The sequence below is a fragment of the Lepisosteus platostomus genome, chromosome 10, assembly GCF_059453375.1.
Source record: "Lepisosteus platostomus isolate fLepPlt1 chromosome 10, fLepPlt1.hap1, whole genome shotgun sequence".
NCBI classification, from domain to species: Eukaryota; Metazoa; Chordata; class Actinopteri; order Semionotiformes; family Lepisosteidae; genus Lepisosteus; species Lepisosteus platostomus.
In genome coordinates, this window is record NC_142620.1 from 49,205,417 (window position 1) to 49,232,957 (window position 27,541).

At 38.1% G+C, this 27,541-nt stretch overlaps 1 protein-coding gene across 2 annotated transcripts; it reads right to left on the reverse strand.

The window, feature by feature from the left end:
• On the reverse strand, window positions 1-27,298 carry tbc1d8b (TBC1 domain family member 8B). Of its 2 annotated transcripts, XM_088596831.1 has the most exons (21): window positions 27,042-27,298; window positions 21,944-22,054; window positions 20,360-20,478; window positions 19,487-19,712; window positions 19,048-19,288; window positions 18,147-18,354; window positions 17,225-17,392; window positions 15,667-15,828; window positions 14,017-14,167; window positions 13,385-13,599; window positions 13,135-13,252; window positions 12,259-12,544; window positions 11,831-11,963; window positions 10,992-11,090; window positions 10,666-10,734; window positions 9,328-9,568; window positions 8,807-8,872; window positions 8,402-8,491; window positions 7,969-8,022; window positions 6,411-6,508; window positions 1-5,269 (listed from the first exon to the last, which is right to left on the reverse strand). In XM_088596831.1, the coding sequence occupies exons 1-21, from the start codon at window positions 27,166-27,168 to the stop codon at window positions 4,847-4,849; spliced, it is 3,405 nt and encodes a 1,134-aa protein (XP_088452957.1). In that variant the 5' UTR covers window positions 27,169-27,298; the 3' UTR covers window positions 1-4,846. The 2 variants fall into 2 exon arrangements, with proteins under 2 accessions (XP_088452957.1, XP_088452958.1); XM_088596832.1 differs by lacking the exon at window positions 8,402-8,491 and having other exon boundaries at window positions 15,667-15,820; window positions 17,214-17,392.
• Window positions 27,299-27,541: the final 243 nt, after the last annotated feature.

Here is a 27,541-nt window from a genome sequence, read left to right on the forward strand (position 1 = left end):
TATCTTTAAAGAAAAGTGGCAGTTTATTTGTCCATTTTCACTACTGGATCCATTTTACATATATATCAATCTGAAAAAAAAAACATGATATAAAGTGTTTCTGAGCACTAAAACATACTAGAGTAAATTCATTACAATACGCATAAATGCTTCAGAATACTAGAAGAAAAACAAACCCCAAAAGTGTTCTAATTATTGATTGCACAACAAACAGTATGATAAACTGTAAACTATAGGGTGTTATCTAGGGGAAAACTGGATAAATCTTTCGCATAAATAATCCATGCATCCATTTTCTAACCATTTTATCCAATTCAGGGTCGCGGGGAAGCTGAAGCCTATCTCAACAAACAACGGACACAAGGCAGCATACAACATAGATGGGACGCCAGTCCACTGCAGGGCATACACAGAAGCAGACACAAACACGCACGCACACACTCACCCCCAGGGACACTTTTTCTTAGAAGCCAGTTGACCCACCAGCATGTCTTTGGAGGAAACTGGAACAGCTGGAGGACACCCATACAAACACGGGGAGAACATACTAACTCCATGCAGATATCACACCAGGAACCGAACCCAGAGCCCCAGCACTGCAGGGCAGCAATGCTATGTTAATTCAGTTGACTTGTGTAAAACAAGTGAAAAAGTTTCATTTTGTCCACATTCTGTTCAAAGTTACCACATTTGAAATGTTTAGACGTCAACATTTTGCTGCAAAACACATTTTTATTTCCTTTTAACAGCAAATATTATAGGTTTTTTTTTTATAACCGTTCTTCCTTTATCTTTTATTGTGGAAACATCCTTTAGTTAGTGAGATTCAAACTAAAGAGTGGTCCTAGTTTAAAAAATGCACACATAAGGACACAGCAGTTTGAGATGCAAATCACTGCAATTCAAATTCTTCAACACCCAAATAGGTAACAGCTGATTTAAAGAAACTGAAGGTACAGTAACAGTCTCCTTCCAGCTTTACAATTGTTCATTTAAAATGCCTCAAAAATCTTAGTTTCAAACACTGCTTTATTTAAAAAAAATAAAGCATCTATTTCAAAGTCAGGATTATGCGACTTGTTTTTTTTGCAAATTATAACCACTGACACTGCTTATTAGTTTGGATGATAGCTTTTGTTTCATAATTACACAGCTCTTTCATGCACCGATAAAACATCACCCTTCACAAGTTTAATCATACAATAGCTCCAGGACTACCATTGATCTGTCAAAAAGATTCTAGAAATTGTTCTACAATTAAGTTGCTGCCAGGTTTAGTGTTTCACTATGAAATTACTTAAACTCGCTGAAGGTCTTACTTTGTCTACAGGCCTCAAGTTTCAAAAATTAAAAAAATAGATTAATCTAAGTTAAGTCTAGACTAGTTTGCTTCATATTTCCATTTTAAATTACTGCATATTATACTCATTCAATTTGTACATCCTACTGTTCTCAATGTAAACAAATTATATATGCTCTCATAAATATTTCCTAATTCATGTTAAATGATGTTTCACTAGTGATATAAGTAGGCCATCTTTTTTCCTATTAAGACATCTGAAGATAAGGAAAATATATTATTTAACTTTTTCTAGTTTCTGTGCTCCTATAAATACATTACCACAATAAGGGGCAACATTTCTAAAGCTACAATATCATAAAATCAATGTATACAGGTGTACTGTATATTACAGTTCCTTTCATGTTTTTGCTATTAGCCAGAAAACTGTACAGTTGTGGTGTGCTTCAGAAAACTGAAAGACGAGACCCCAATAGCTTCAGCAGAGGAAATACGTAACTACATTGATGAGGAAGACGTAAAAAAATGATGTCTGGGTGCTTTCTGTGGAAGCACCAGGTCTCAGAAATAAGGGGATACTCCATCTCGTTTCTGTACGGCTGTCTTCATACTTAACCACATATGTTTCTGCATTTTACTTTACAAAACCTGGAGCAAATCTTGGAAAATGCCATATTTAATGGGATCAAAATGTTTATTTTTATGACATACACTTGATTTACTACATTTTCATACTAAAGAATATAATAATTATAAAGTCAAAACAAAAGAGTTCTCTATTTGTACAGCCATTTTTTCTGATAAATACCTTATATTTCTTTTGTATTAGACTGCAGATGTCCTCCCTATCTAAAGCACTGAACTATAAGTGCAAAAATGTGACACTCCTAATTCTACATGCTAGTCAAACTTTCTTATAAGTGGTTCATTTTTTAAATTTAACACATTTTTCCTCCTGACTACACAGAAGGTATTTAAGTCTTCCTATTCAACACAATTTAGTAGATGTAGACTTTCTACATATACTGTATTATTTGGCAGTATGGTTCACACAGACATTGCGAAAATAGTCTTAGAAACCAGCTGTCTAGTTATGTATGAGGGTACAACGTTTTAAAGTATCAAACATTGTTCAACTAACATTTTTAAATTATATTTTCTTCTCTTTATGAGACTAATATACAAGAAATATAAAAGTATATGTACTACTTGAAAGTGAGCACTCTTACTGGGACACTTATAGAGGTATGTAGTATTGTCTGTAAAGCTGGAATACGTTAAAATACAATTTCAGAAAACGCTCGCATTGACACAGTGAAAGTGGTTTCTGTGGTTTTAGTTATACCCTTCTGTTTTTTGTTGTGGGAATATTAATGATGGATATCATCAGACAACTCATTTAATTAGCATAACAAAGTTGCATATTGATTAAAGGCAAACTGCAAATTGCAATACAGTTGATATATCAAGTAGTACTTTTGCATCTAGCATGATATTTGTTCTGAAGTTTTTAATACTGGTACGTACAGTACTTCAGAACATACTGTTGAATGAAACAGACTTTATTTCAAGGTCTTATCTACCACGTCTTAAACACTCCAACTGTTAATGCCTGTTTAAAAGACTGTCTGTATTTGTTTCAAAATCCATTAACCAATGCATTCTTTTTTATAAATTAATATTAAATTATAAAATATATTAAATAATATAGTTAATAATTTTCAAGACTCACCAAACCTAATATACTACAGGAATGTTATCTGTACATGAATCCAACTTGTTTTAAACAGCAAAAGAAACATGCCCCTTTGTTTGCTACAGTATTTTGAAATAAACATACTTTAGAACACATTATTGTTCCCTTCATCTAAAGTAAGAGATCAGCTGTTGCCATCTGAAGGCATAGTACTGAATTAAAGACACAACATTGTACCTTCCACAATTAAATCTGTTAACAGCCGAACAGTTACAGCACCCTTATTAAAAACTGAAACTCTTAACTTAAAGTTCACTTAACACACACTAAACACCTGTTTCTCCAATTTTTTTTCCTAATACATTCCATTATCAACAAAATTAAGAAATGTTCAAACTGAAAGAAAAAAATCTCTTGTTAAATTTAATTTCAACAGAGGCATAGCAACACCACAACCCTCTGCATTTTGCTGACCCTCAAAACCTGCCTGAATTCTCTTTTTTTATTAAGTCTTCTAACAATGCTGCAAACGAATATTTGGCTAGCTTATCAGCAATGAGAAATTACATGCACAATCGAGCAAAACGTGTTATCAAATTAGAACTTTTAAGATGACCTAAAAGATTCTTAGGGCGATTTTAACAAGAAACTTTACATTGCTATTAAATACACCTTTCAATAATGTTTACTTTAAAAAATCAGGAAAATATGTTCCTAAAGAGCATGCATAAAGAAGTGGCCAACTTTACATACTTTGTCTAAAAAGCATTTAATAAAAGCTTTTCAAAAGATCCTCTGCATTTCCCGCTTTCCAAATACCTTTCAGTGTTAAACGTACAAAGCACAGATCACAGCTGATTAATGTAGGTATTAACATGCTTTAAAACTCTCAACATTTGAACTACTGCTTTCAAACTGATATTTTTTCCTGATGCTGATAAAGGAAAGTGCCCAGATCTTGATCTTGATAATTCAGATAGGACTTTTATAGTTTTTTGAAGGTGACCCAAGAATTTTCAGACCCGCGGTTTCATTTCATTTCCCTGAAAGGAAAATGCCAACAGCTTGTTCAGACTCGACCAGTTTTAAGAGGTTATTGTTTTGAATTTGGTTAAAACTGGTTCTTTAAAAACAGTAAAATCTGCTCACAACCAGTGGAGTTTGTGTATTTCAATACTCAATAATCATCCGTACTAAGGAAACCTTTGGGTACTGCTGTTTCCAAACAGGTGTTTTGTGCATTAACAAATCATTAAAGTATAAGAAAAAATTCTCTTTATGCCTTTTTTGATGTTGAAATTTATCAGCTCAGTGTATGGCACCTTGACAGCGGACGACACCTTATCTATGAACCAAGTTTCAGCCAGCCAGTTTACTGTCTATTTCCCTTTGCTTTAGTTTTGGGACAATTAAAAAAACCAACAGCAATGGTGGCTTAACACATTCCAAACCATTTCCAGCCAACATAAAACTCACAACAGACAGTACCTTAAATGGTCTGATACTTGCAAGGAGAAATGCTCCTTCTACTTTAACCAACTTTATCCCCAAATACTTGAATTTCCTTTAAAAAAACTGGTGCTGCCAAAACAGCAACTAGTACAGTATGTTGTCAATCTAGTTAGCAGGTGTTTTAAAACAAGACACCTGCCTGCTATTCACAACTGGAAAGCAAGTATCTGAGGTGTCCTGAAAAATAAAGGCTTTTATTACCTTTGTTGCCAAAACCTTTCCGAAAAAGGATAGGATTCTTGGTGTGTTTAATAAAAGGGTATATAAGGTGCATCCCTTTAACACAAATAAGTAAGAAATCATTTATGGCTTTAATGAAGGATTGGAAAAAGGATCCTTCACTTCTTGTTTTGAGCTCGGAGCTGAGCAGTCTTGGCGTGCTCCAGTTTTGCCTGGATGCCTGCGGGTTTTTCGAAGAATCGGACGATCACAGGCTCATTGAGAAGGGAAGGAAGGATCTGCTCGAAGGAGAAAGACCACTCCATCTCTTCTGGCTGCAACCCACCCTCTGCTGTGCTTGGCATGCTGGGGCTGCCTGGGGAGCTCTCAGATGGCAGCAGGGCCTTGCTCTCTGGCTGCACGGTGTCCGACTGCACTGAGGCAGCCTGGGTAAGAGTGCCAGACCCTTGCAGCCTTCTTCCGACTTCCTCCATCTTCAGTAAGAGGCTTGTGACTCGAGCGATTGCCCGGTACAGGGACTCCTCCTCTGGGTCCCCATGGAAAAGGTTGTACATCGTCTTGGAGAACTGGATGAACTGGGCCTTCAGGACATAGAGCGAGGGAGCATTGGGATTCATTCCTTAATTTAAAAACACTGGGTGAAAGGATTCATTGTGGTTACCAGCAGGCCTTCAAATAACCGGGTCCATGCGAGCACTGCGCTTGCTGGGTTTCATTACAGTGGAACTCACAGCCACCTCATTGCACCCGTAATTGAAAAGATAAGCAGATTAATTGACATCTTCATTATCCTGAGATCTTAACAATAGAAGTTCATTTCAGGATAAGTGGTATAACTTGAAATGTAACATAAAGTCTACTACTTTTTAGAAACGTAAAGAGAAAAGAAAAGTATATTTAAAGGCAACATACTGTAGGAAGTAGACTGACATTAAAACATGCAATATCCCACCTTTCCAAATCCTGTGTTAATTCATTGTATACCAATTACTGATTTCAAAACACCTGTATGGTAGCTCTTTCACATTGTAGCACATGCACATTGCCAGTGGAGCCTCCTTAATCTGCACATATACCCTGAGGTGTGGCTCAGAATATACCGTCACAGACTGCCGCAGACTCTTGCCCACTCAGGCTCCAGGCACACCAGAAATTTAGAAACACTTATGTGCAACAACATGCTGCTTTAGGCCTTGCAGTTAAACAGAGGGGGGTAAAATTGTTTTTAGCTCTGAAAATGTAAATAAAGGTCTTCTGGGAAAAGATCGTGTGAATGCAAAATCCAGTTTTGTATAGAAGCAAATTCAAAACAGCAATCACTTAGAGATAGCATCTGTATTTACAGATGCTGTTATACATACTTATGCATACACCTACAGGTTACAGTAAGAACATTAAAGCTGGGACTGAAATCCCTATTTAGAAAGGGATTCCAAATCTTTATTTAGGGATTTTGTGATTTTACAGTGTAAATGTAACATACATGAACTGGTGATGTAATGACTCACTAATTGGACTATTGTTGTTTTCTGCTATATATAAAATAGAAATTTTGGCCACATGGATGTGCACATCATTTACTGCACATTGCATGAGTTATAACAATGTCATGACCATAAATGTGGACATTTTTCACCAAAAACCACACTCTGTACTTTTATTAATTAAATCAAGGTCTTTCCATTGAGTTGACATAAGCGCAAGTAGCATAAGTTTCCTTACCTGGTTTATTCTTGGCAAATCCTTAATGCTTTCTTCTTTTTTGAGGAGCTCATCCTGCCATTGTTTAAGGTAAGCCTGAAGATCGACTTTACCTTTCCCTGAAAAAAAAACAACAGAAGTGATTAGTTTAGATCAAGGATTTTCAATCCCAAGTCTCATGATGTGTAAATTCATTTGCTTACATTGTAGATGCTTATTGTGGATGTGTTCACCTCTAATTATGTTTTTAAATTTTGATCATTCATAAAAATCTATTTATAATAATTAAAAATTGATTTATCTATAATTAATTAAAAAAACTATTTTTAAACAGAGTGTCCTTACACGGGGAAATATTTCTTTAAAAGGGTTCCTTGGGCCAGAAAAAGCTGAAAATCTCTAGTTCTTACCATCAAGTACTCATTTAATCGCCTGTTTGAATTACTTCATCCAATTCAGAATTGTCACTGTGCACAGCTGACTTTGTCACAGTTTAGTTTGGTGTTACTTTCACCACAATGTTTCTCTAATTCCCTGCACCCCAGACATCTTGCAATATGGGAAGTGCAGTTAATTCTGACATCTGTTAACTTGTTTGATTAAAACAAGATGACTGTGATAAAATTTAATCCACAGTAGCACTTAATAAATCTGAATAAAATTCAGATTCTGCAAATGTACTCTAGCCGTGAGTACAGTGCACTCAGAGTAAGATTAATCACTTATTAAGCAAATCATTTTCGAAACTTCCTTCAGTAACAGGAATTAGAGGTACACTGAAGTAAATGTAAACATGTTCAAATGGATCACTCTCATTCATGAGTATCTGAACACTAACCTCAACAAAAAAAAAGCACGCCTACTCCCAAACTGGTCTACAAAATGTGAAATTTCTTTAATGCCGTAATAACATTTAACATAGGGCCAGCACTGGAGGAAAAAAAACTATCTGAAAGGCAGTATCGGAGATGTCTGATAGTGATATTCCTACCTGACCAGCTTCTTCTCTGTACTGACATTTCCTTTGACTTTAATTTGAAAAGCTCAGCTCATTTGCCTCCTGTTTCATGTGAGTATTATTTCTAGACACTTCCACTGCTTTGCAGCAACACTACATTTCATGAACAGCAGTACATAAAAACTGACTGTATCCGTGTATTAGAAGTATTCCTTTTTATATAGAAATAAAATATTATAGCCATGGTAGCTGACACATGAATAACCACAAGGAATCTGTGTAATAAAAACACTCTCAAAGCCTATTTAAGCTTGATTGATTATCAATGAAAACAGCTCAGTCCAGGGCATTCTCACAAGGAACAGCTGGGCCACAAAAGACCTCAGGCCAAATACTTTCTCAATGAAAATTAACTTCAGCAGGCTTTCAAGCCATTTATGTCCTGAGCATGGATTTATTTATATCTGTGAGAGGAAAAATGTCAGCTTTATTATTTTTCTAGTTATTGAAACTATGAGATGTTCAACTTAAACTGAAAAGGGACTGTGTATTTTAATGTTAAGACCGAGTGTTCCCTGCTGCAACAACTATCAGAGAGGACGTTTTCTGTAAGAAGATTACCTCTTTCTGGGCTTTTCCTGATGACTCCATCTTCAGAAGCATCTGGTACAGACACTGAAATGGATAAATAACTGTGTCACAAGACAAAGCAGAAAAACATCAGACTTCATCCCTATATACTGAGTCTTTCATATTGCTGCTATGAAAAATTAGGCACCAGAACTTTTGAGAAGAAATGCTAGCTTGCAGTTGGTCACCGCCCTCTCATTTGTTGCTCAAATGTCAGGTTTTCTGGAACTTTGACAGGCTTTTGGTTAAGAACTATAACTGCCTTGTCAGAGATCTGACTCTTGCTCAAAAGATGGCACCTAGATTCTGAAGACTGATGTAAAAGCAACGCACAGCAAATGAAGGAAAAGAAAATGAAGCTCTCTCTCAGACAGTGAAGTGGATAAAAGCAGCAGAGGTGAGAAAAGAGAGAAACAAAGCTGACCATTCAGGCGACTCAAGTGTGACAGATCTTCTTTAGAAAAGCTGTTGCCTTTTGAGAACACAGGACTCTCTGTTTCTATCTCTGTAAATGCTGAAAGACATACAGCAGTGAAAGAAAGATGTTAGAAAGGCAAGATACTGTAAGTAGAGAGAAAGCCGGAAGATTACAAGTCAGTAGCTATTAAGGACACAAGGGAATGTCCTGCTGTAGCAGTGAATGGTAAAAAAACAAGTTGGATTATTTGTAGTGTTAAAAAAACTATAAAATAGCCTAAAGGTTGAGACAGTTTGCGATAGATACAGACAGTAATTCGACTGAGCAGAAACAGTAAAGTACCAATACTGAAACTACCATTTAATGATAACTTGACTTTTATTATCCTGATTTTTGGAGTGACAGATTTACCTGGTGGTAAATGTATCTTGAAAAGGAATTTCAGTTTTTCCGTAAATGTTCCGCTGTATGTAACATCTGTAAACACAAAATAGACATACAAAGGGGTACTGATGCTATTGTTACTATAGTGATGGTGTATCTGTAGTTCACTAATTTAGACCACCCACACATCTCAACTTCCCCACATTACTTTATAGCAGATTTTTTTTTTGTCAGTGGCCTTGAAGCTACTCAAAGTCTATTAGCCACTGCAACCAAAAAAATTGTTCTGGAACTTTATCTTGATAGCAGTACTGTACATGTTTTTGTTATGATATCCAGTAATATTTCTTATAGCAGATATCTTTAGAATAAAGAGTCAAACACAAACCAGAGGCCTCAAGTAGAAACCGCTGAATGAAAGCCTCAGATCAATTAACTACTAAGTACCAAACGGGCCAGATACGAACATGGTTACAAACAACAGGGTGCCATTCAGCCCTTCTTATGTTTAGAGAACTCAAGAATGTAGGTCAATGGACTCCTGTTACCCAGGGCACAGCAGAATTCTTTGAAGTTGATAAGGCCATCTTGATTTTCATCTAGGAGGCGGAACGTCCAGAGAGTAAGGGCATCCAGGTTGGCACAATGGGCCCAGGGACTCAGAAGGAGGAAGAGGGCACGGAACTGGTGGTGACTCAGCTGGTACTGCTCGAGATATGGCAGGCTGGGGTCATGGTGCAGGAGGATGGGGCTGTTCATCGTCCAGTAACAACTCAGGAAATGCTGCCTCTGTATAAAGCCGAGACCCATGAAACAGACCACATGCTAAAACCACAAGCACAATCAGATTTAAGGCTCTATGAAATTTGACCAACTGCATGGAAATCAAGAAATTGGCCAAACACCATGGACCGCTTTTACTTTTTTGAAGTATTCCTGTTTCAATACATAGATGAAGTCTTTTGTACAAACAATCCTTAACCAGAACTTCCACAATCACACATCATATTAATCCTCATGGATATTGAGAGAAAGTGGTCATTCTTTCATTGACATCATTGTGTTATGCTCAATATACTATACACATAGTGTAATACAGGGCAAAAGTAAGGCAAGGTGATGGAAAGTTAAGTGTATTGGCAACTGATCATACAAAATAGTATCCACCAGGAGCTTTACATAGAGAATGAAGTAAGCTCTTCAGAACTTCCTGTAATTTCACTGTGGATCATTCCTGAAAAGGATGGATTCTAATTTTCATCAAAAGAGGCTAAAGCTGAAACTGTAGCTCCATCTTACAAACCGCAGTGACATCCTTGTTACAAAGACCTACTTGAAAACAGACACGCATGAAATTCCCTAAACGTTTGACATCACAGAAGCCTTTGCTTGTACAGACATCCTATTTGAAAAGCTGGACAACCAAGAGTTGCCTGAAAAATTTGAAAGAACAGGAACTGAAAGTTTGTGTTTTTTTTGTGTAGTAACTGATAAATAACATGTTAATCTGTAGAGTCACATGTTTTTCACCCAGCGTTGTGGAACTGGCTAAGCCAAATCACTTGTCTGTTGTCCTAAATTTTAATGCTGAGCATTCCAGCACACGGACAGCTCCAAGGAAAGCCATTAAAATAAACACAGTGAACCAGCTGATACTCAATTTTGATAAGAAAATATTTAAAAGCCTAACTGAAAAGTCTTACTGATTTTCAGGTTTTTAGTTCTCATTCAGCATGTCAGGTTTTGCATTGTGGTTAGGGTAAACCACCGCCATCTACCTGTCTTGTTACAAAACTCTGCTGGGATCATTAATTTTAAATTTCTCATTAACTGGCTAGATAACAATGCCGTTACAAGTATAAGACATGAAAGGCTTTCATTCATACCTTGAAAAGATTGTAAAGGTCTTCCAGTTCAGTTGAACTAAACTTCACCTCCTGAGACACAACTCTTAACTGAAAAATAAGTTACATTATATTTTCAGAAGCTTTTGGAAACAGTGTATTCAATCATCAGAGGGCATAGACAAACCAACTCTACACAAAACGTTCATCATTTTTTAGAAAAATATGAAACAGCAAGCTATTACAAGCTGACAGAATATAAGTGAAAACATCTGGAATTCCTGTTCAGATGTTTAAATATTCTACTGTTCCCAGATAGCTCTTAAATTTCAAGAATTTTAATGGTAACAGGAGTATATATTACTTACAACATTTTGTTTTGTTGTGTCTTCTAAAGTCTGGATCACATACAGTTTGTTTCTTCTCCTCATGCTCTCCACTTCCTCAGATCGAATGCCACCATATTTCTAAGGATTACATTGTTCTTTGTAAGCATTCAGCATTAAATTACTTATACTTATTCAGAAAAGTACACAGTTTAATTCAGACTGCTCCATTTTAACACACTGTTGATAGTTTTGAACTATAAATTTCATTCAATGGACAGCTTTAGCACTACCTTAATGATTTGTGCCATCAATTTAGAATCACCAATTATTTTCCATTCTATCCATCTGTTTTGGAATCACCACTCCAGGCCCGGCTTGTGACTATAAATCCTGCACACAGAGGAGAATGAGGAAGTGCAGGAAGACTCCTCCAACCTGCCCAAGCCAATCATCTTGTTAACACATGTTTTTTTGATAGTCTGGCTATGAAGAATATGACACAAAAAAGTCTGGTTTGGTATCTGAAGACCCTCATCCACAAAGATTAAAAAAGATACATGGAAGTAGTATCCTGATGGAACTGTGTAACAAAGACGACCACGTTTGGCTCTACAAAGGTGAATTAGAATGAATACTGAAACACAAGACTACGAAACTACAACATTCAGAATAAAATGAAGATTAATATAAAGCTTATATTGTACAATAAAAATAATCTAGAGCTATTTTGCAATGAGGTTTACATGCTTTTATTTTAGTTCTAAAACTGTTATAAATCTTTAGGAACATCTGGACTTAATGCTAGCCTCCGTTCTCTTTCCAAACAGCCAGGGCAGCCTTTACAGAAAACAATCCAATTGATCAAAAGGGTATAGTACCTCATAGGAGTCTTTGATAAGGTCAGTGATATCCACTCTGGGATGAGACTTATTCCCATCGCTCCCTACAGGAGCCTGTTGCAGCACAGTAGCTGGCAAAGGGCTGTCCTTGTTGGCAACATTGTCAAAGAACCTGAAAACAAGATTTTATTAGAGATCCGAAAATAAAAGCAGTGAGTCGAAAATGTATTGTAGCAGATAAAATGACAGTTATGTAGTGTGGCATTTTACTCTACAGTACGTAATGCTATGATGTAACATTAACCATTATGTATACACCTACTGTGATTCATCTTCTACAATGTCAAAAGTACACTTGCCTTCTAAAATCACCTTACTGATTTGGCGTAACAGCAGAGCTGACAAAACAAGTACTATCAAAAAGTCCAGAGAAGGGAAGCAGTATCAAGGAGCCATAAGCGCCTTACTTGTTGAGAACAGTGACAGCCTCAGCATCATCACGGCAGGTGAGCAGCCGGTCCATGTTGTAGTCCAGCACAGCCAGCCCCAGCTGCAAGATGGCCTTGATGCCATCGTAGAAGAAGCAGTCCACTACATTCACGGCGCTCTCGATGGGTAGCACGCTGATGAACAGAGTCAGGAACCAGGACAGCGACACAGACGAGAAGAAGGTCATGTCTGTCATGTGTTCAGTCAGCTGGGACAGGCGCTCCCTGATCAACTCCTCAAACACAGCCTGATCCACTAAGGCTCCTGCAGGCGCACACATTTGTGGAACCGTGTGACTGACAGCACAGCACACCAATCAGCTCAAGAGGAAGAACTGCCTAGCAGTGCCAGACACACATAGTAACAGTAAAGTCTGTCTACTTTGTCTCCAATGGAGGGATGAGGCTTCTTTAAATCATCTCCGTGGAATCAAAATAGCAATGAAATACGAGATAAAAAGATAATTTTCTTCTCTCTTTCCAAGCCATTTACGATTTAAAAAAAACCTTGGAGTTAAGATCGTAAAAGCTGTACTGCCTACCTGTAGGGTTTTTGCAAGTTATTTAGACACATTTTTGCAATTCCCTAGTGTGGTGCACAAATTATTAGGAATCTGGTTCGATTTGCTAAGCAGTTTATTCTATAGGCAAATAAAAAGGATCTTCTATCTGCAAAACAAGTGTAAGCCAAGCATGTGTGCACAAGCACACAACAGAAAAAGTTACAAAGCACACTGGCTAAAGATTACAACCAATTCTAAAACTGGAAAAAAAGAACAGTGCAGTAAGGAGATAAACCGATGCAATACCTGGTAAGTTTACCTTTACAGCCCTGGAATGAAACTGCCCACTTACCGATGATTCTCCGGTTGAAATAGTCTGGCAGCATCCTCTCACATACTGCCACCAGCAGCCAAAAGGCCTCCTCTTCTTTTGCATACAGGAGCAGGACTGATGTGAGAATGTTCATCGCCTTCACGAATCAAAGACAAAAACGAATGAACAAGAAACATCTCCTGACAAAATGCCGCTTCATGACATAGCTTTAGAAAATGCAAACCTCCAGTCTTCAATTTGGAGCAGTTGTGGAACGGGGTGGGGTTACCTGACAGTATCCAATTTTGGGGTTCCTGTAGGCGTAGGCCGTGAGCACCCTGCGCAGGGCGGAGATCCCCGTGTCGCTCTGAAAGGCGGGGTGCTCAGGGAGAGAGCGGTGCAGGTCCCTCTCGATCTCATCGGTGGCCAAGGTGCACGTGCCCATAGACTTCTCTACCAGCTCAGTGTAGTAACCAGGGTGAGTGGCCATATCATTGACAGCACCTGGGAGATATGAAGAAATCTCTGACTGAAGAATCCTATTTCAATTTTCACTACATTTTACACTTAATTTGGCTACATTAACGAATGAAGAATTTCCTTCAGACCTACTGTAAGGAAAATTGTTTAAAAGCCCTTGGGCTTTTAGATGGAAAAGGAAACCTACATGGTTGGAAACGTCTTTCATTTCACAAAGTCAGATTTTAAATAAAACCCAGAAGTCTATTTTTACTTTCCATTAGGTAGCCAAGACCATAGAACAGGTATCAGTTTTATAAACTCCCAGTGCCAGTGAGAGTAAACTACTTGCTGTTATGATCATATACTGGCTTTGAAGATGCATATACTGGAACAAAATGGCTGCTGGCAGTCATTCAGCTAGTTTCTAGAAGGATTTATCTGATCAGCCAGAATGAGCACCTGAAAATAGCAGCCACAGCTCTCCTCGTAAGGCTTCGGGAACACCACGGACAATGAGGTCACGGGTCTTCTTCGTGCGGAACATGCTCATTCCCCGACCATACTCTGCAAAGTGAATGTTCCACGACTGCTCCTTCATCTTCTCTTTAAGCTGTTAACACATCAATGAAGGATGCAGCAAGACACATCAGTAGCGTAAAGTACCTGTCAGTACATTTTGCAAATTCTGACAAGAAAAAAAAAACAGTATTTATTATGTCTTTGTTTAGCTCCACTGGGCAGCTGAACTTCAGTTCTTCTTGTAAATACAACCTGGAGCACTAGAGGGTACTACTGAGCACTTTCCCAACACTGCTATCTTCCTCATGCATTGCACCTGTAGTTGTCACACAAGGGACAATGAAATAATACAATTTACCTTCACGTCTCCAGCTGTTTTGTGTATTGTGTACCCAAGCATAATGCAGTAAAGAACACTTAAGATGTACTTATCTGCTTTGTGAAATGTCAACCAGAAAAAAAACTTTCACATTATATTGTTTGTTCTAGTCAGTAAGGTAAAATAACTTCAAATTTCTAAGAGATTAACCTTTTCCTTTATTATTAAGAAATTATAGTTTTTAAGTTGATTGCTTTCTGTTACTAATATAATATAGGAGTACCTACAAATATGACTTATTTTTGTGTCACTGGTCCCTGAGGTCTTATTATGTACATGTAACCCACAGGCAAAACGTTGACGAGAGATATTTCTTATGGAAAATCCTTAACTGCTATAAAATCCACCTCCTTACATTTTATAACATACAACTCACCAAAATGTCTTCATTTTTCAAATAATTTTCAATCAATTTGGAAACAGTCATTTTATCACCAAAACGAAGTTCTCAATATTTGTAAAATACTGCAGGTATAACAAATCACTACAAGGCTGTAGCTGATGAATGTAACTGGATTAGGTTTGTCTTTCAGTGGTTTGAATCGATGTCTTCTCATGTTTGTTCCTGGAAACTAAAGGGTATAAAAAGGTCGTAGGGACTATAAAGCAAGATCATTTAAAAATCAATAACACAGAATAAATAGAATGCACTAGGCAGAATTGAGAGGGAAGTCCTCATCTCACTCTGATTTGAAAGTAATATGATTATGGGACAGTTAAATTAATTTGGTGCCACAGTCATCTGAAAATACTTAAGCAATCCAGGAGGCCCAGTCTTTCTGAGCAAAACATTGCTAACTGAACAATACAGCTGACACAAGACAAAAAGAGCTGGCATTTTCTGCTGCATTATTTCATGGAAGTAAATTCAAAAGACTTTGGGTACATTAATATGGCATTGAAATAACCTGGCATAGAGTAATTTATTTGGGCACAAGGCTGTGTGTGCACCCTTTGCATCTTAGATAAAATAAGTTGTGATTTTCAAAAGCCAACATGTATTGTGCATAAAAAAATGATAAGCCTCATGCACAATCTTGCTCCAGCTGTCACAGAACATAAGGTGAAAGCTACAGGGAAATGCATGCAGGGTAATTACAGAAAACCATTGCTGTTTTCCCCAAGAACGAGGAATTGAACTCTACTCAGTAAATCTACCGTGTATCACACTCGGATAGATCTTTCAGGTCCATCAGCCTATTTTAACATACCATTTTGGGATCCAGGTTTTCTGCATCTTGCGGATGGAAGACCGTCATCAGGGCCTCTGTGCTAACGGTCTTGCTTGTGCCTTTCTGTCCCACCATCAGAGCTACCTCCTCAGGATTGTCCTCAAAATGCTCAATGAGACTCTGACAGGCCTCAGTGATCTGCTGAGGTATGAAAGGTGCTCCATTCAGCCTTTGGGCAAAATCCCTTTCCACCATCAGGGAATATAAGCGATATGTTCTCACACAGATCTTGACAGTAGATGAATATGACAGTATGTGAGTATGTGGGTGGATGAAAATTGATCTCAAATGATTGAAATTCTTAACATTATCCACATTGTCACTTAACATTATCTGTATTTTTAAGAAAGATTAGAACTGGAGCAATAAAAGATATCCCAAATCTCTACTGAGACAGAACGGATGGTTTATCTTTTTTGCTAAAAGGCATTAAAATGAATTAATTTCAGCTCAAGATACAAGATTAGTTTTAACAGGCACCCTCTGTTCTGGATTTTAATATACTGTTACATGATCTCTCAGTGACAACACTATTTTTAATGATACACTTAACTAGTGGCGAGCATTTCAAGGTGTGTTGCAAGTGCAAAATAACAGAAGATAATCATGTTCTAAGAACCACAAAACACAGACCAAAGCACTGCCATTAGTTTAACAATTAAATAGCGTTATTTCTATTTACAAGACATACAATTCACAGGGGATGATTAAACGATTAAATATTCCTTTCGTTTTTTAAATACAAGATTTATTTTCCAGCTTAGAGGATTCACTGTGCATGGCTGCCACTCTCAGATTTCAGTGTTGGAGAAGGATAGTCATGTTGGCAAACGTTTATGCATGCAAGTCCAACTCAAAGCCAAAATCCACATGAATTTAATGACTAATGAAGAGATGGACCAGGGTCTCCTCTTTCTTTGTCAGCCTTAATTCCCTCATGCACCTGTTGCTAAAGGAAATTAATATGCATCGACTCACTGCTTCAGTAAAAACAGTATGTTTCTAGATGACGGGAAAAACCTTTAAAATGCCATTACAACTTAGCCATTTGAGTTTGGCTTGAAAAAGGAAAAACTACTAATTTGGCAAAGCAACTGTTCAAATAATTGTGGACTAGGAGGAAGAGCAGCTAATCATCGCGTGACTCAGACAGCCTAACAGTGCTGCTGCCTGCACAGGCTGGCTGAGCTACACAAGCCATCAGACATTGGTTGTTAAGCAATGTAATTATATATGATACAGTGAGAAGATTTGTATGTTGGGATCCTAAAATGGATTTTGTGTTGAATCAGTGTCAATCCACACACAATTCATTATCTTTGAACTACAGTGAAAGTGAAAGGATGTTCTGATTTATCTTGGCACTCACCCTTGTAGCCTGACTTTTCCTTTCTTTGTAAAGGAGAAATCATGACTGTAGAAGGTACTGTATGTGCAGATTTAGGACTGGAAGCCCTCAAAAGGGCATCCAACTGGTAATCATACTGTACAAGTGGCAGGCCTGTCTGAAAGCAAGGATGAGCGAGCGGATCAATACCTCTCTTGTGCCGCTGTGCTGGGGGCTGGCTGCTGTCCCACACCTCATCCGGATTATATAGGCAAGGCGCTCAAAATCCCTGACCTCTGAGAAGCGGACAGCTCTTTTCCCCCTGACACACACAGTCAATGCTTTGTTCGCACTGTCCGACTTCTCCACTCCAACAACCTGCCAGGATGTATCTCATTAAAACCAGGAAAGATCCCTTCCAATCCCATGAAAATGTGCTTAGTACAGTTCTGGTCTCATCACAGTCATAGCAGACAGTATTTGAGAAGATTTCCACTAGTTTTTACCTCAAGCCGATAAGGTCTCATTATGGAAAAAGCAAAGGATGTGAAAACCATAACAGCATACTAACAAAGATTTAAATGTCAAAATTTTATTTTTTTTTAAAAGAAATATGTAACCATTCATTTCTATCACTTAATATGTACAGTATTTCATTCATATATCAATCTCCAGCCTTTACAGAATTACAGTTCTTTAACTTGGGACAAGGACTAACCTATGCTGTAGAATATAGTGTAAAATGCCATTACATGGGCTAAAAAAATAATGAGAAGATCAGGCCCGTTTGGTCATTAGTTGCTTATTGATCTCATCTAGCTATTTCCTAAAGCAGACCAAAGAATGTTTGCCTTAAACCACATGACTGAGAAACTTGTTCCATACTCCCACAAGCCTTTGGGAAAAGAGGCGCCTCTTGTTCTCAGTTTTAAAAGCAATTTCACACCATTTCCACTTCTGTTGTCTGGTTGGCGATTCACTGTTCATTTAGAAGCTCTCTGAATTGACTTTGTCAGCACCTCTGAGTATTTTGAATCAAAGGAAATATCCATAAAATCATGGTCAGAAAGGCACAAAAAAATTCCAGATATCTTGTGCTGTCCAGGAGGGCATCGAAAAAACAGCTTCTTACCTCTCGCACGGGGATGATGACGTAGCACTGGCTGCCGTCCTGGCTTGCAAAGCAGAGATAGTTCTCGGAGACGCAGATCTTGCCCAGGGTGTTGAAGTGGCTAAAGGGAACCCACAGGAAGCTCTCGTGGACCTCCAGCAGGTTCTCCTCTCGCGGCAGCCGGAAAAAAGCCCTGAACTGCTCGTTCCGGGCCCGCGTCTCCAAGCCTCTGGGGGAAAGAGGGTGAAGGGGGAATGTAAATGAAGAAATGAAGCTGGTCACCAAGAATACCTCATGTGAGCAGAGTAGCAAACAGAAAGCTAAGATCTGTAAATCCCCAGATACGTAGTATTGTGCTATGACTTTACGGGGGAACAGGTAAAGGTTCATTCCATCCTGAAAGGAAAGAAAAGAACATAAACACAACTTTTTGACTGTGGAGCCTTCTTCAGGTGTCATGGTCCCATGTTGGTTCTGTGGTGTAATGGTTAGCACTCTTGGCTCTGAATCCAGTGATCCGAATTCAAATCTCAAAGGAACCTGAACTTTGACACCTGAATAAGGCTCCATAGCCAAAATGTTGCGTTTCTTTTCTTTACTTTTTAGCATGGAATGAACCTTTACCTGTAACTTTGCAGCTTATGCACGTGATGCAGTTCCCTACTCAAACGCCTTTGCATAAAGCTCCGAACAGGAGCATATGAATAAATACAAATGTTTAATTTTATTCCTCTCAGTACTCTCAACACTATAAGGCAGTATTATTAATTATTTAAATCTGAAAAACATCCCTTTCTTACATTTCAAGAAAAAACACTGAGGCAGTATGCAGAGCTGGGTTTCAGATACATCCAAGAAAAGGCCTATTCACTGACTGAACTGACATTCCTTCGCATACAAGTCAATGCCATGATTTCTGTACCTCTTTGTGACCTGAAGAGGGTCACTAAGAGCAGGATCTCCTTCGAAGGTTTCCTTGTCAAACAGTCTCTTGATGGCATAATCGGCCAACTGCTCCATCAGCAGGAAGGTCTCATTGAGGTGCAGGAACATAGAGAAGTAATGGTCTTCCCCCCGTGCAAACACATGAATACTCTCAGTCAGGATCACATTGGAGGTCTTCTCCAGTTTCCAGATTTCATCCCATGAAATAATGAACTTCACTGCCAAAGAAAACGTGTTATTAACGTTTTTCCTCTATTCTACATTATTGCCACCTACTAAATAATAAGACAGAAACCATATCTGGATACCAATCATAACCCCAATAAAAAAGTGTATTTTGTGAGATTTAAAGAAAATACAACTAAAGAAAAGGATCACTTGAAGAAATGTGAAGTAGAACTGCATTCTCTGCTCACCCTCAGATCCAAGCAGAAAGGAGTAGAAACTGAGGAAGTTGGTGCTGAGATAGAGCCAGCCCTGACAGGGGACCCTCCCCCTCCAGTAGCTGCAGGAATAATAGGTAACAAGCTTCTCTTTTTCCGGCAGGCCAAACCACTTCTCGAAACGCAGCAGAGCCTCCCGGAACTTCTCAGGATCTTCTTCTTTCACAAGAGAGCTTTTTCCTTCCTCTGCTATCAAGCCCTGTGAAATGAACAGAAGTCCCTTTTAAAAAAAACCAACATACCAGACTGAAGCCTTGTGCACACTGCACATCTAATAAGATGGATAGCAGACCAAATGCTCATCCATTCAATCATCTATCTATGTAACCATTGATCTTCCAATCTAGCCCATCACACATCCCTCTACCTATCGGTCTGCCCATCGATTCACCCATTGGCCCACCCATCACCCATCCCTCCACCCATCGGTCCACCCATCACCCGTCCCTCCACCCATCCATTGGTCTGCCCATCATCTATCAGCCTATTGGTTCTCCCATTATCCGTCCCTCTGCCCATCCGTAGGTTCGTCCGCCCATCCATCACAGAGTTTACACACAGTGTAGTCAATTACCATATACATACACACTATTTTAACAATTTAGCAGACATATGAGGATATGTTGTAAAGAGTCTGCATAAAGAGGTCCTTATTAAAAATTCAAGTAAAAATACATTGAAGAGATTTAACCTACTCATTATTAAGCAACGTATTTTAATAAGAAAATAAAAATAAAAAAGTCAAAAGATGCAGTTCAGCTAAAGAAGCTCTATTCGTGTAAAATAGTATCTACTATTTTATCTACAACTGAGATCTAAAATACTTAAATCAAAAAAGAAACCCACTCTTATTTTTCCCTGGACGAAGCTGGTGATGTCTTCGCTGGAATCAAAGACCGAGAGCGTCCTCATGACATTCTGCTCCAGCCACTTCCAGTGTTTGACAATCTCCTCTCTGGTGGCACCTGAGTGAAGGAGAAGGTTAGAATTTCATGTGAAATCCTTTTGAATCGGTTTATTTTCTACACACTCTAACACAAACAAAAGAAAGATGTTGAATTGTGTGCCCTCTTTGAAATGATCACCTTGCTTTAGGATTATATAAAATGATTCAGTGCAATGTTAAGAGTAATAAAAACAAGTAGGTTAAAGAGCACTTTCAGGTTAATACCACTAGTTGACCTTATGGTTTCCCCTGAGGTTATTACAGTAGCATGAGATGCCTGAGACACCTTTTGAAGCAATAATTTACATCACTGCCTTAAGGTACCCTCAGGAGCATGCTATTTACTTTAGAACAGGGGCCAAAGACAAGGAGATTTTGAAAAGCTGACACAGCACAGCAATTCCATTTGTCAAAGAACCAGTGTATTTACTGGGACAAAGGGGCTATCAGAAAAGCAGTGATGAAACTTCTGCCTCCGGGTAAATGAGTTTCTTACCAAATGCAATAAGTCATGGCAGTGGATCAATAGCTCAGATTTCTATACTCATTTTCCAAAAATATAACATACAAAATAGCACCCTCATAGTTTTAACACTGTAGTATAGAAAATTAGGAAAAAAAGAATGACAAAAGTATAGCAAACCTCGGTCAGATGGAAAGCTATATAAAATAAGGAACAAGTAATAGGTTTATTCCATGCTGAAAAGAGAAGAAACACAACGTTTTGGGTGTGGAGCCATATGCCACACCCGAAGAAGGCTTCACAGCCGAAACATTGTTTTCTTTCTTCTCTTTTCAGCATGGAATAAACCTATTACTTGCTCCTTTGCAGCCTATACATGCTGACACAGCTCCCCACCTGAACTATTTAAAATAAGGCCTTGTAGTTGCCGTGGTAATACGTGTACTTTATTACAAGTAACTGTTCATACTTAGCATATGTTTAACATAAAATAATATGATCAATGTGGAATAGCTTATGAATACAGGCTGACCTCTTGTATATTCAAAATGAATTAAATAGGAAATTACATGTTACTTTATGTACAATGCAAGTTGTTTTTGCAGACACTTATTGCAGAGCCTCATCTTTCATCTGGAGACATTTTACCTGTCCATATTAACTATTTTATCCCATCTGTTTCTCTGCTTTCACTGCACAGTACAATAAAAATACAATAACTACATCTAAATATTCCATTCTTTGTGCTCATCACAATAATTTATTCACATCAAAAGACAAAACAGATGCAGAGTTTCATAACCATGCTGCATACCACTGCGTATTACTGCTGGGATACAAAGTAAAGCAATGGTTTCCTAATATTGAGCTGTCTAATTTTACTTTAAAGGCTTCAAACCTTACCGTAATGTTAACAAACGAAACTATTTTACTCCGTTAAACATGATTTAAGGGCATTCCTACACAGAAATACCACTGTTCTAGTTTTAAACAAATGAAGTTCTGATGGGTTTGTTCTCACCACATGCTATTGACCAGTAAACCTGGGAGTCGGGCGTCTGGTGGAGTATACGGAATGGTGCAACTTTAGCCGTGGAGTCCAGGACGGTGTCTAGTGTTCCCACAAGGAGACCTGTGTCAGTGTTCACAGAGAAGGGGAAAAAAAGGTTACTCTGCAGTATGTAACACTACTCTGCACTGGTGACAACAGAAGCACAACAGGGGAATTCAAGGTTACAATGCAGCTCATTGCCATGTACAAATACAGGTCTGCTTCCTCTTTTCGCACCCTTCTCCTCCCTTCTAAACCTGTCAATATGAGATTATTAATATACAGGTCACAAGTATTGGAAGCAGCAGTGTCAAAGAGGAAACAAACCTGCATCGTGCTATTTTGCTGCTTGGAACAGTTGTATCCAAGTATTGGCAGGACATTTTGTTGTATTGAGGCAACATGAAACAGCAGTTTATTTAGAAAATTAATTCGAGGTCACCTTACACAGAGCTACATGATACTCAGAAATGTGTTCTGTGAATGTATTTGCATAAGCAAGACTAAGGAAAATTCACACTAAGAAGAAGGGTACAAAACAACATCAAAGTCTTTGAATAGCCCTGTGAGCACAGTCTCAAGAAATGGAAGGTGCATCGTCGCACACAGACACTGCCTAGGCCGGGGTGTTCCTCCAAAATGAGCCACCAGGTAAGGTGGAAAACTGTGAACAGGAAAAGGAACATCCTCATCCTTCCCTAAGGGGAAGGAAAGGGACTGGAAAGCTTGTTAGGATTGAAGGAAAAATGGAAGGAGCAAAGGACTGGAAAAGTCTAGAGAAAAATCCATCCAAGTCTGCTAAAGACTTAAAACTGGGGTGAATATTCACCTTTCGACATGATGATCCAAAGCTACTCTTGAGTGGCTTATGAACGAGAAAGTGAACTCCTTGTGTAGCCCAATCAAAGTCCCGACTTTACTCTTATTAAGAATCTGCTTAAAGATTTGAAAACTGCTGTCCATAAATGATCCCTAAGCTTGAATGGGCAGATACTGTATCAGTGTGCAAAGTGGGAGCAACTTACCCAAAAAACGTGGAGTCATATTTGCTACCAAAGGTGCTTCCACCAAAAACAGTTCACAGTTTTGAATAAGCAATCAACATATTTCACTTTTTTCTCTGTAGTTTTTGCTAACATTTACTGCAACAATGAGACACCAAGAAAGGCTATGAATACTTTTGCAAAGCACTGTACATACACCAAATTATTTTTCCCGTAGCTTTGGGTTTCTCATAGAATAGTTGCCACACTTAAAACAAAAAACTCATATCCGATAAGGTAGTCAAGCCCTATAGCAGTAGTTGCCCATCCTGGTCCTGCTGATCCCCATACCTGTTGGTTTTTGTCCCTGCCACACTTTCAGTTACGCAATCAAATCCTGCATTGACTTACCAATAAGATTAAAATGAACTGTTTGTCCCCAGCTCTTAAAAATATTGGGACTTTAACCGTTGTATTTGGTAAGTGAAATAAAACTGCAAACCTGTGACTAGAAACAAAATGCAAATTCAATTAGAGTAGTTAGTTAGATTGCTAAATTAAGGTAAGGGTTCGATTTTATAACAAAGGTGGGATGGAATGAAAACTGTTAGGTGTGTGGGACCCAAGGACCAGAATTAGGAACCACTGCTCTATGGCATGCAGTGATAACACACTGTAAAGAGCTACTTTTGGCTTTACTAACTATTCACAGGCTTCTACTCCTTTTTTTTAGCAGAACAGAATACATTGATGATATATTATTTAGTTATTATTTATTATTTTTTTTAAACTTCTGACAGGCGGCTTCTGTCTCTCATGGGTTATTTGATAAATTGAGCAGCTTTAATGTGTCTATGCAAAGTTTGCAGTGCAGATCCTTGAACATGGAATGGCTTTCAAAAGAGGCACTTCACTGGAGAGTGGGCAGCGAAGTGCTCATCCCAGACTCCTTGGCTCAAAAGGATACGTCACTGAACGTACAGCCCACTTCAGGACATTACTTGCTAATAAGCTGTAATGACAGTTCAATATGCCTCTGAGTCAGTGACCTTTCTGAAAGCTCCCCTTTCATTGTACTCAAAGTCAACATTTTCATTTGGTGAAAATCAGCCAAGATGGTTGTCTGCAAATTAAAATCCACACAAAACAGTACTTATAACAGTTCATTCCAAGCTGTTTAAAATAGTTGTGTAACTAAGTCATCAGCTTTTATCCAAACAGCAAGCAATAAGGTCTTCAATGCCACCTTTTAAACTGTTTTAACAATCAAAAATAACCAAAAGCAGACAAAAACTACACACACAAATTTTTCTAATTAATTATTTTTATTTTTTTAAGGAGAAGACTTTTTGAAATGTCACTGGAAAGACAGCATTGTCTCTGTTTTCCCTTTAATGTTTCTTTTCTTACACTCTGAGAATAAATAAATAGCAGCCTTTGCCTGTAATCATTTCTGTACGTTCTTACTTATGTATTTATATTACTTATGTCAGACACCAGCCTTAAATGCTATGGGAGTTAATCAAGCATTTGAGATATACTGTACTTTAACACAATCCAATAATTAACACAAACAACAGCATCAACATAAAGTATGCTGAAGTGAGATTACACATCCACTTTCATTGATCATTTCTAAAAATACTTGTCTTTGAAAAATAGAAGCACATTATTTGGAATAGTGCTCTTTTTAACACTTTATTCTATATAATTACTTCATCTAGTGGAATTCACAACACATATTGTGCAGTCAAAACCTGTCAATTGCTTTACATTTCTTTACAGAAATTAATTAATTCTCTATTTCTGCAGTGACATTTACAACCACAGGAAGCTTCTGTCTTCCTTACTGATGGTTTTATCGCTCATGAAAGAAGATTTTAACACAGGCAATTAGTGACTTCTAATTTTCCCAAAGCTTTTAATAGCTGTAGATATGAGCAGGGTCGTTCTTCTTTCCATTTAATTTCCTAATTATGAATCTCGATATTAAAGGTGAGTTATTGTTATTGATTGAAATATGTGTGTTTTCACAATCCAAAAATACTGTTCATCACCTAACGCACACATTTATAGCCAGGCTGAGTATTGTTGTATTTGTACTCCATAAAAATATCAAAAGAGACTCTGTCCTATTCCAAACATTAGCATATAGCTGGTTTTTGCAGGTAAGATTCACAGCAGTCCAGAGCCTATTCCAGAATCATAGAACACAAAGTGGAACAGCACTCCATCAAAAGGCACAGATACACATACTGTACATACAAATATACACAGGCAATTTAGATACTTTAATTGACCTTAACAGCATGTCTTTAGGAGGTGGACTGGACAGCACCCAGAAAAAAACACAAAGACATGAGGTGAACATGCAAACTCCACACAATAAGGCACTCAAGTCTTGACTTGGGCCCGGGAATCAAAAGCTGTGAGCCAATAGGCCAACCTGCCACATCGCAGATACCACCACAAAAAAAAAGAGCTTCACTGTACGTTTGCTTGGATGTGTTTTGCATTGTCCATTGAGTCAAGCTCATTTGCCTTCCACGCAATTTTTAAATCTTTCAAAGCAAAAATAAATTCTCAAGAGAAAACAATAGAAACAAATGAAGCAAAGGTCAGCGTTTGTGCAATTACACATCTGCTGATTAACTTCAGAGACTGACAATTTAAGGATCTAAAATCTGAAGCAAATTTAGGGGCATTAAATGTGGTCGCCTTCATCAAAGTAAGGGGAAGACTGTAAGCCCACTGATTAAGCTTTAGTAACTGAAATGCCTACAGCTGTCCCTTCTTACCCACCTCATTTACTTACATTAAAATATGAAAATCCATTTTAGAAACACTTTGGACTTCCCTTGTCAAATCTCAACAGCAACTAGTAATCAGCAAACCATACTGTACAATACAAGATCAAGAACATTCACAACTAGGTATAAACCACTGCTCTCATAATGTTCATTAAAAAGATAAAACAACATAGCAGTGTTCTGTCCATGTATATACTACACCAGAGTGAAGTATTATTTATCTGGTAGTGTGCTTGGTACTGATTTGTGAATGGCTTTTACTGACCTTGTCACTTCATGAAGAGGGGCCAATCTGTTATGTCAGCGAGGTCACACTAACAATGATATAGTATGCAAGGTACAGTGACAGAATTTCTTCAGTAAGCAGCTGTCCTCTATTATGTTAATGTCTATACACTCCCCATGCGTAGTGTATGGACAAGAAATGTTTTCAAGGTTAATGATGTCTATTGTAGCGAAGAAACATAATGCAAAAGCAATTTTTCACACATGCTGTGCACATAATAAAAATTGATAAAAAAAACACAAAAGGTGGCAATAGGAGGCATGCACAAGTATTAAATTTTACTTGAGTGAAAATTACTGCTGTCCATATCTTTTTTAAGACATTAATAGCTGCAGTATTATGTATTCTAGCATACCGTCTGACAGGAAGAATATTTTGAACTACACTACTTTTAAGGCTCCACCCAAAAACACACTTATAAAAAAAAAACATCTTCGAAATTCGGAGCCGTAAACACATCTGGGTCTATGACACTGACAGCGTGCGGATTGTTTTATCATCTCAACATCTGGGGCTGTAGCAGCAGAAGACAAAGGATTCGCTAAAGAATGGGACCTATCATGCCAGTCTCTGTTTCGATAATATTCTGCATAAACACAGGGATCGTGACACCGAAACAGCATACTGGATTGAAAGAGTGATGCGGTATTCGTCCTTTCTCTAGAATGATGATTTGCGGACATGAACTCTAGGAATGAAAAGTTCATCACTACGCAAGAACGGGCACAGCAGCAACGATGAAAACATACCGACGTTGATCAATTAAATAATAATTAAATTATATTTCTCCTAAGGAGACTGCAACGTGCAGTTTGGTCACTTAATGAAATTGTAAAGTTACATTTAGGGGAAAAAAACGTTCCGCAGTACATAACACCGTGCAGCTGCTGTATAAACCATATTTAAACAAAAAAATAGGTTGCTGACACGCGTTAGTGGTGCAAATTCTTATTGTTACGGTAAATTACAGTGCAATGCTAGTTCTGTACCTGTTAAGCCACCTCCTCCCTCTCCATATCCTCGCCTTCTCTGCAAGATGAAATAATCATTTGACTTCTCAGTGACCCAGAGCTTTAGGGCATTCTTCAACAGCACTTCTTCAGGTTTTAGCCACATTTTGTAACTCAGCTGTTTCAGAGTCGCACGACAAGGGGTTCATCGCCAGAAACACCTACTCCCCATAATTGTTTCTGTTTGCAGTTGAATCATTTCCCACGTAGGCAGCAAGCCTGCCAAAGTCAACAGCGCCAGGCGTTTCTGGGATAGTAGTTTCACGGACTGGTTAAATTCTATAGGAAGACTTCACATTCCTCACGCCACGGACTTCATTTCCCACAATCCCATACTTTCGGCCGAAAACTAGGTACTTCATTCAGTTGAATGCTTATTCAGCAAGAAAATACTTCATTAATGATTTACATGTGACGTTGGTAATATTGCGTTCATAGTGCTGACAGCAAATTGCTTACAGGTGTGAGGCTACATATAG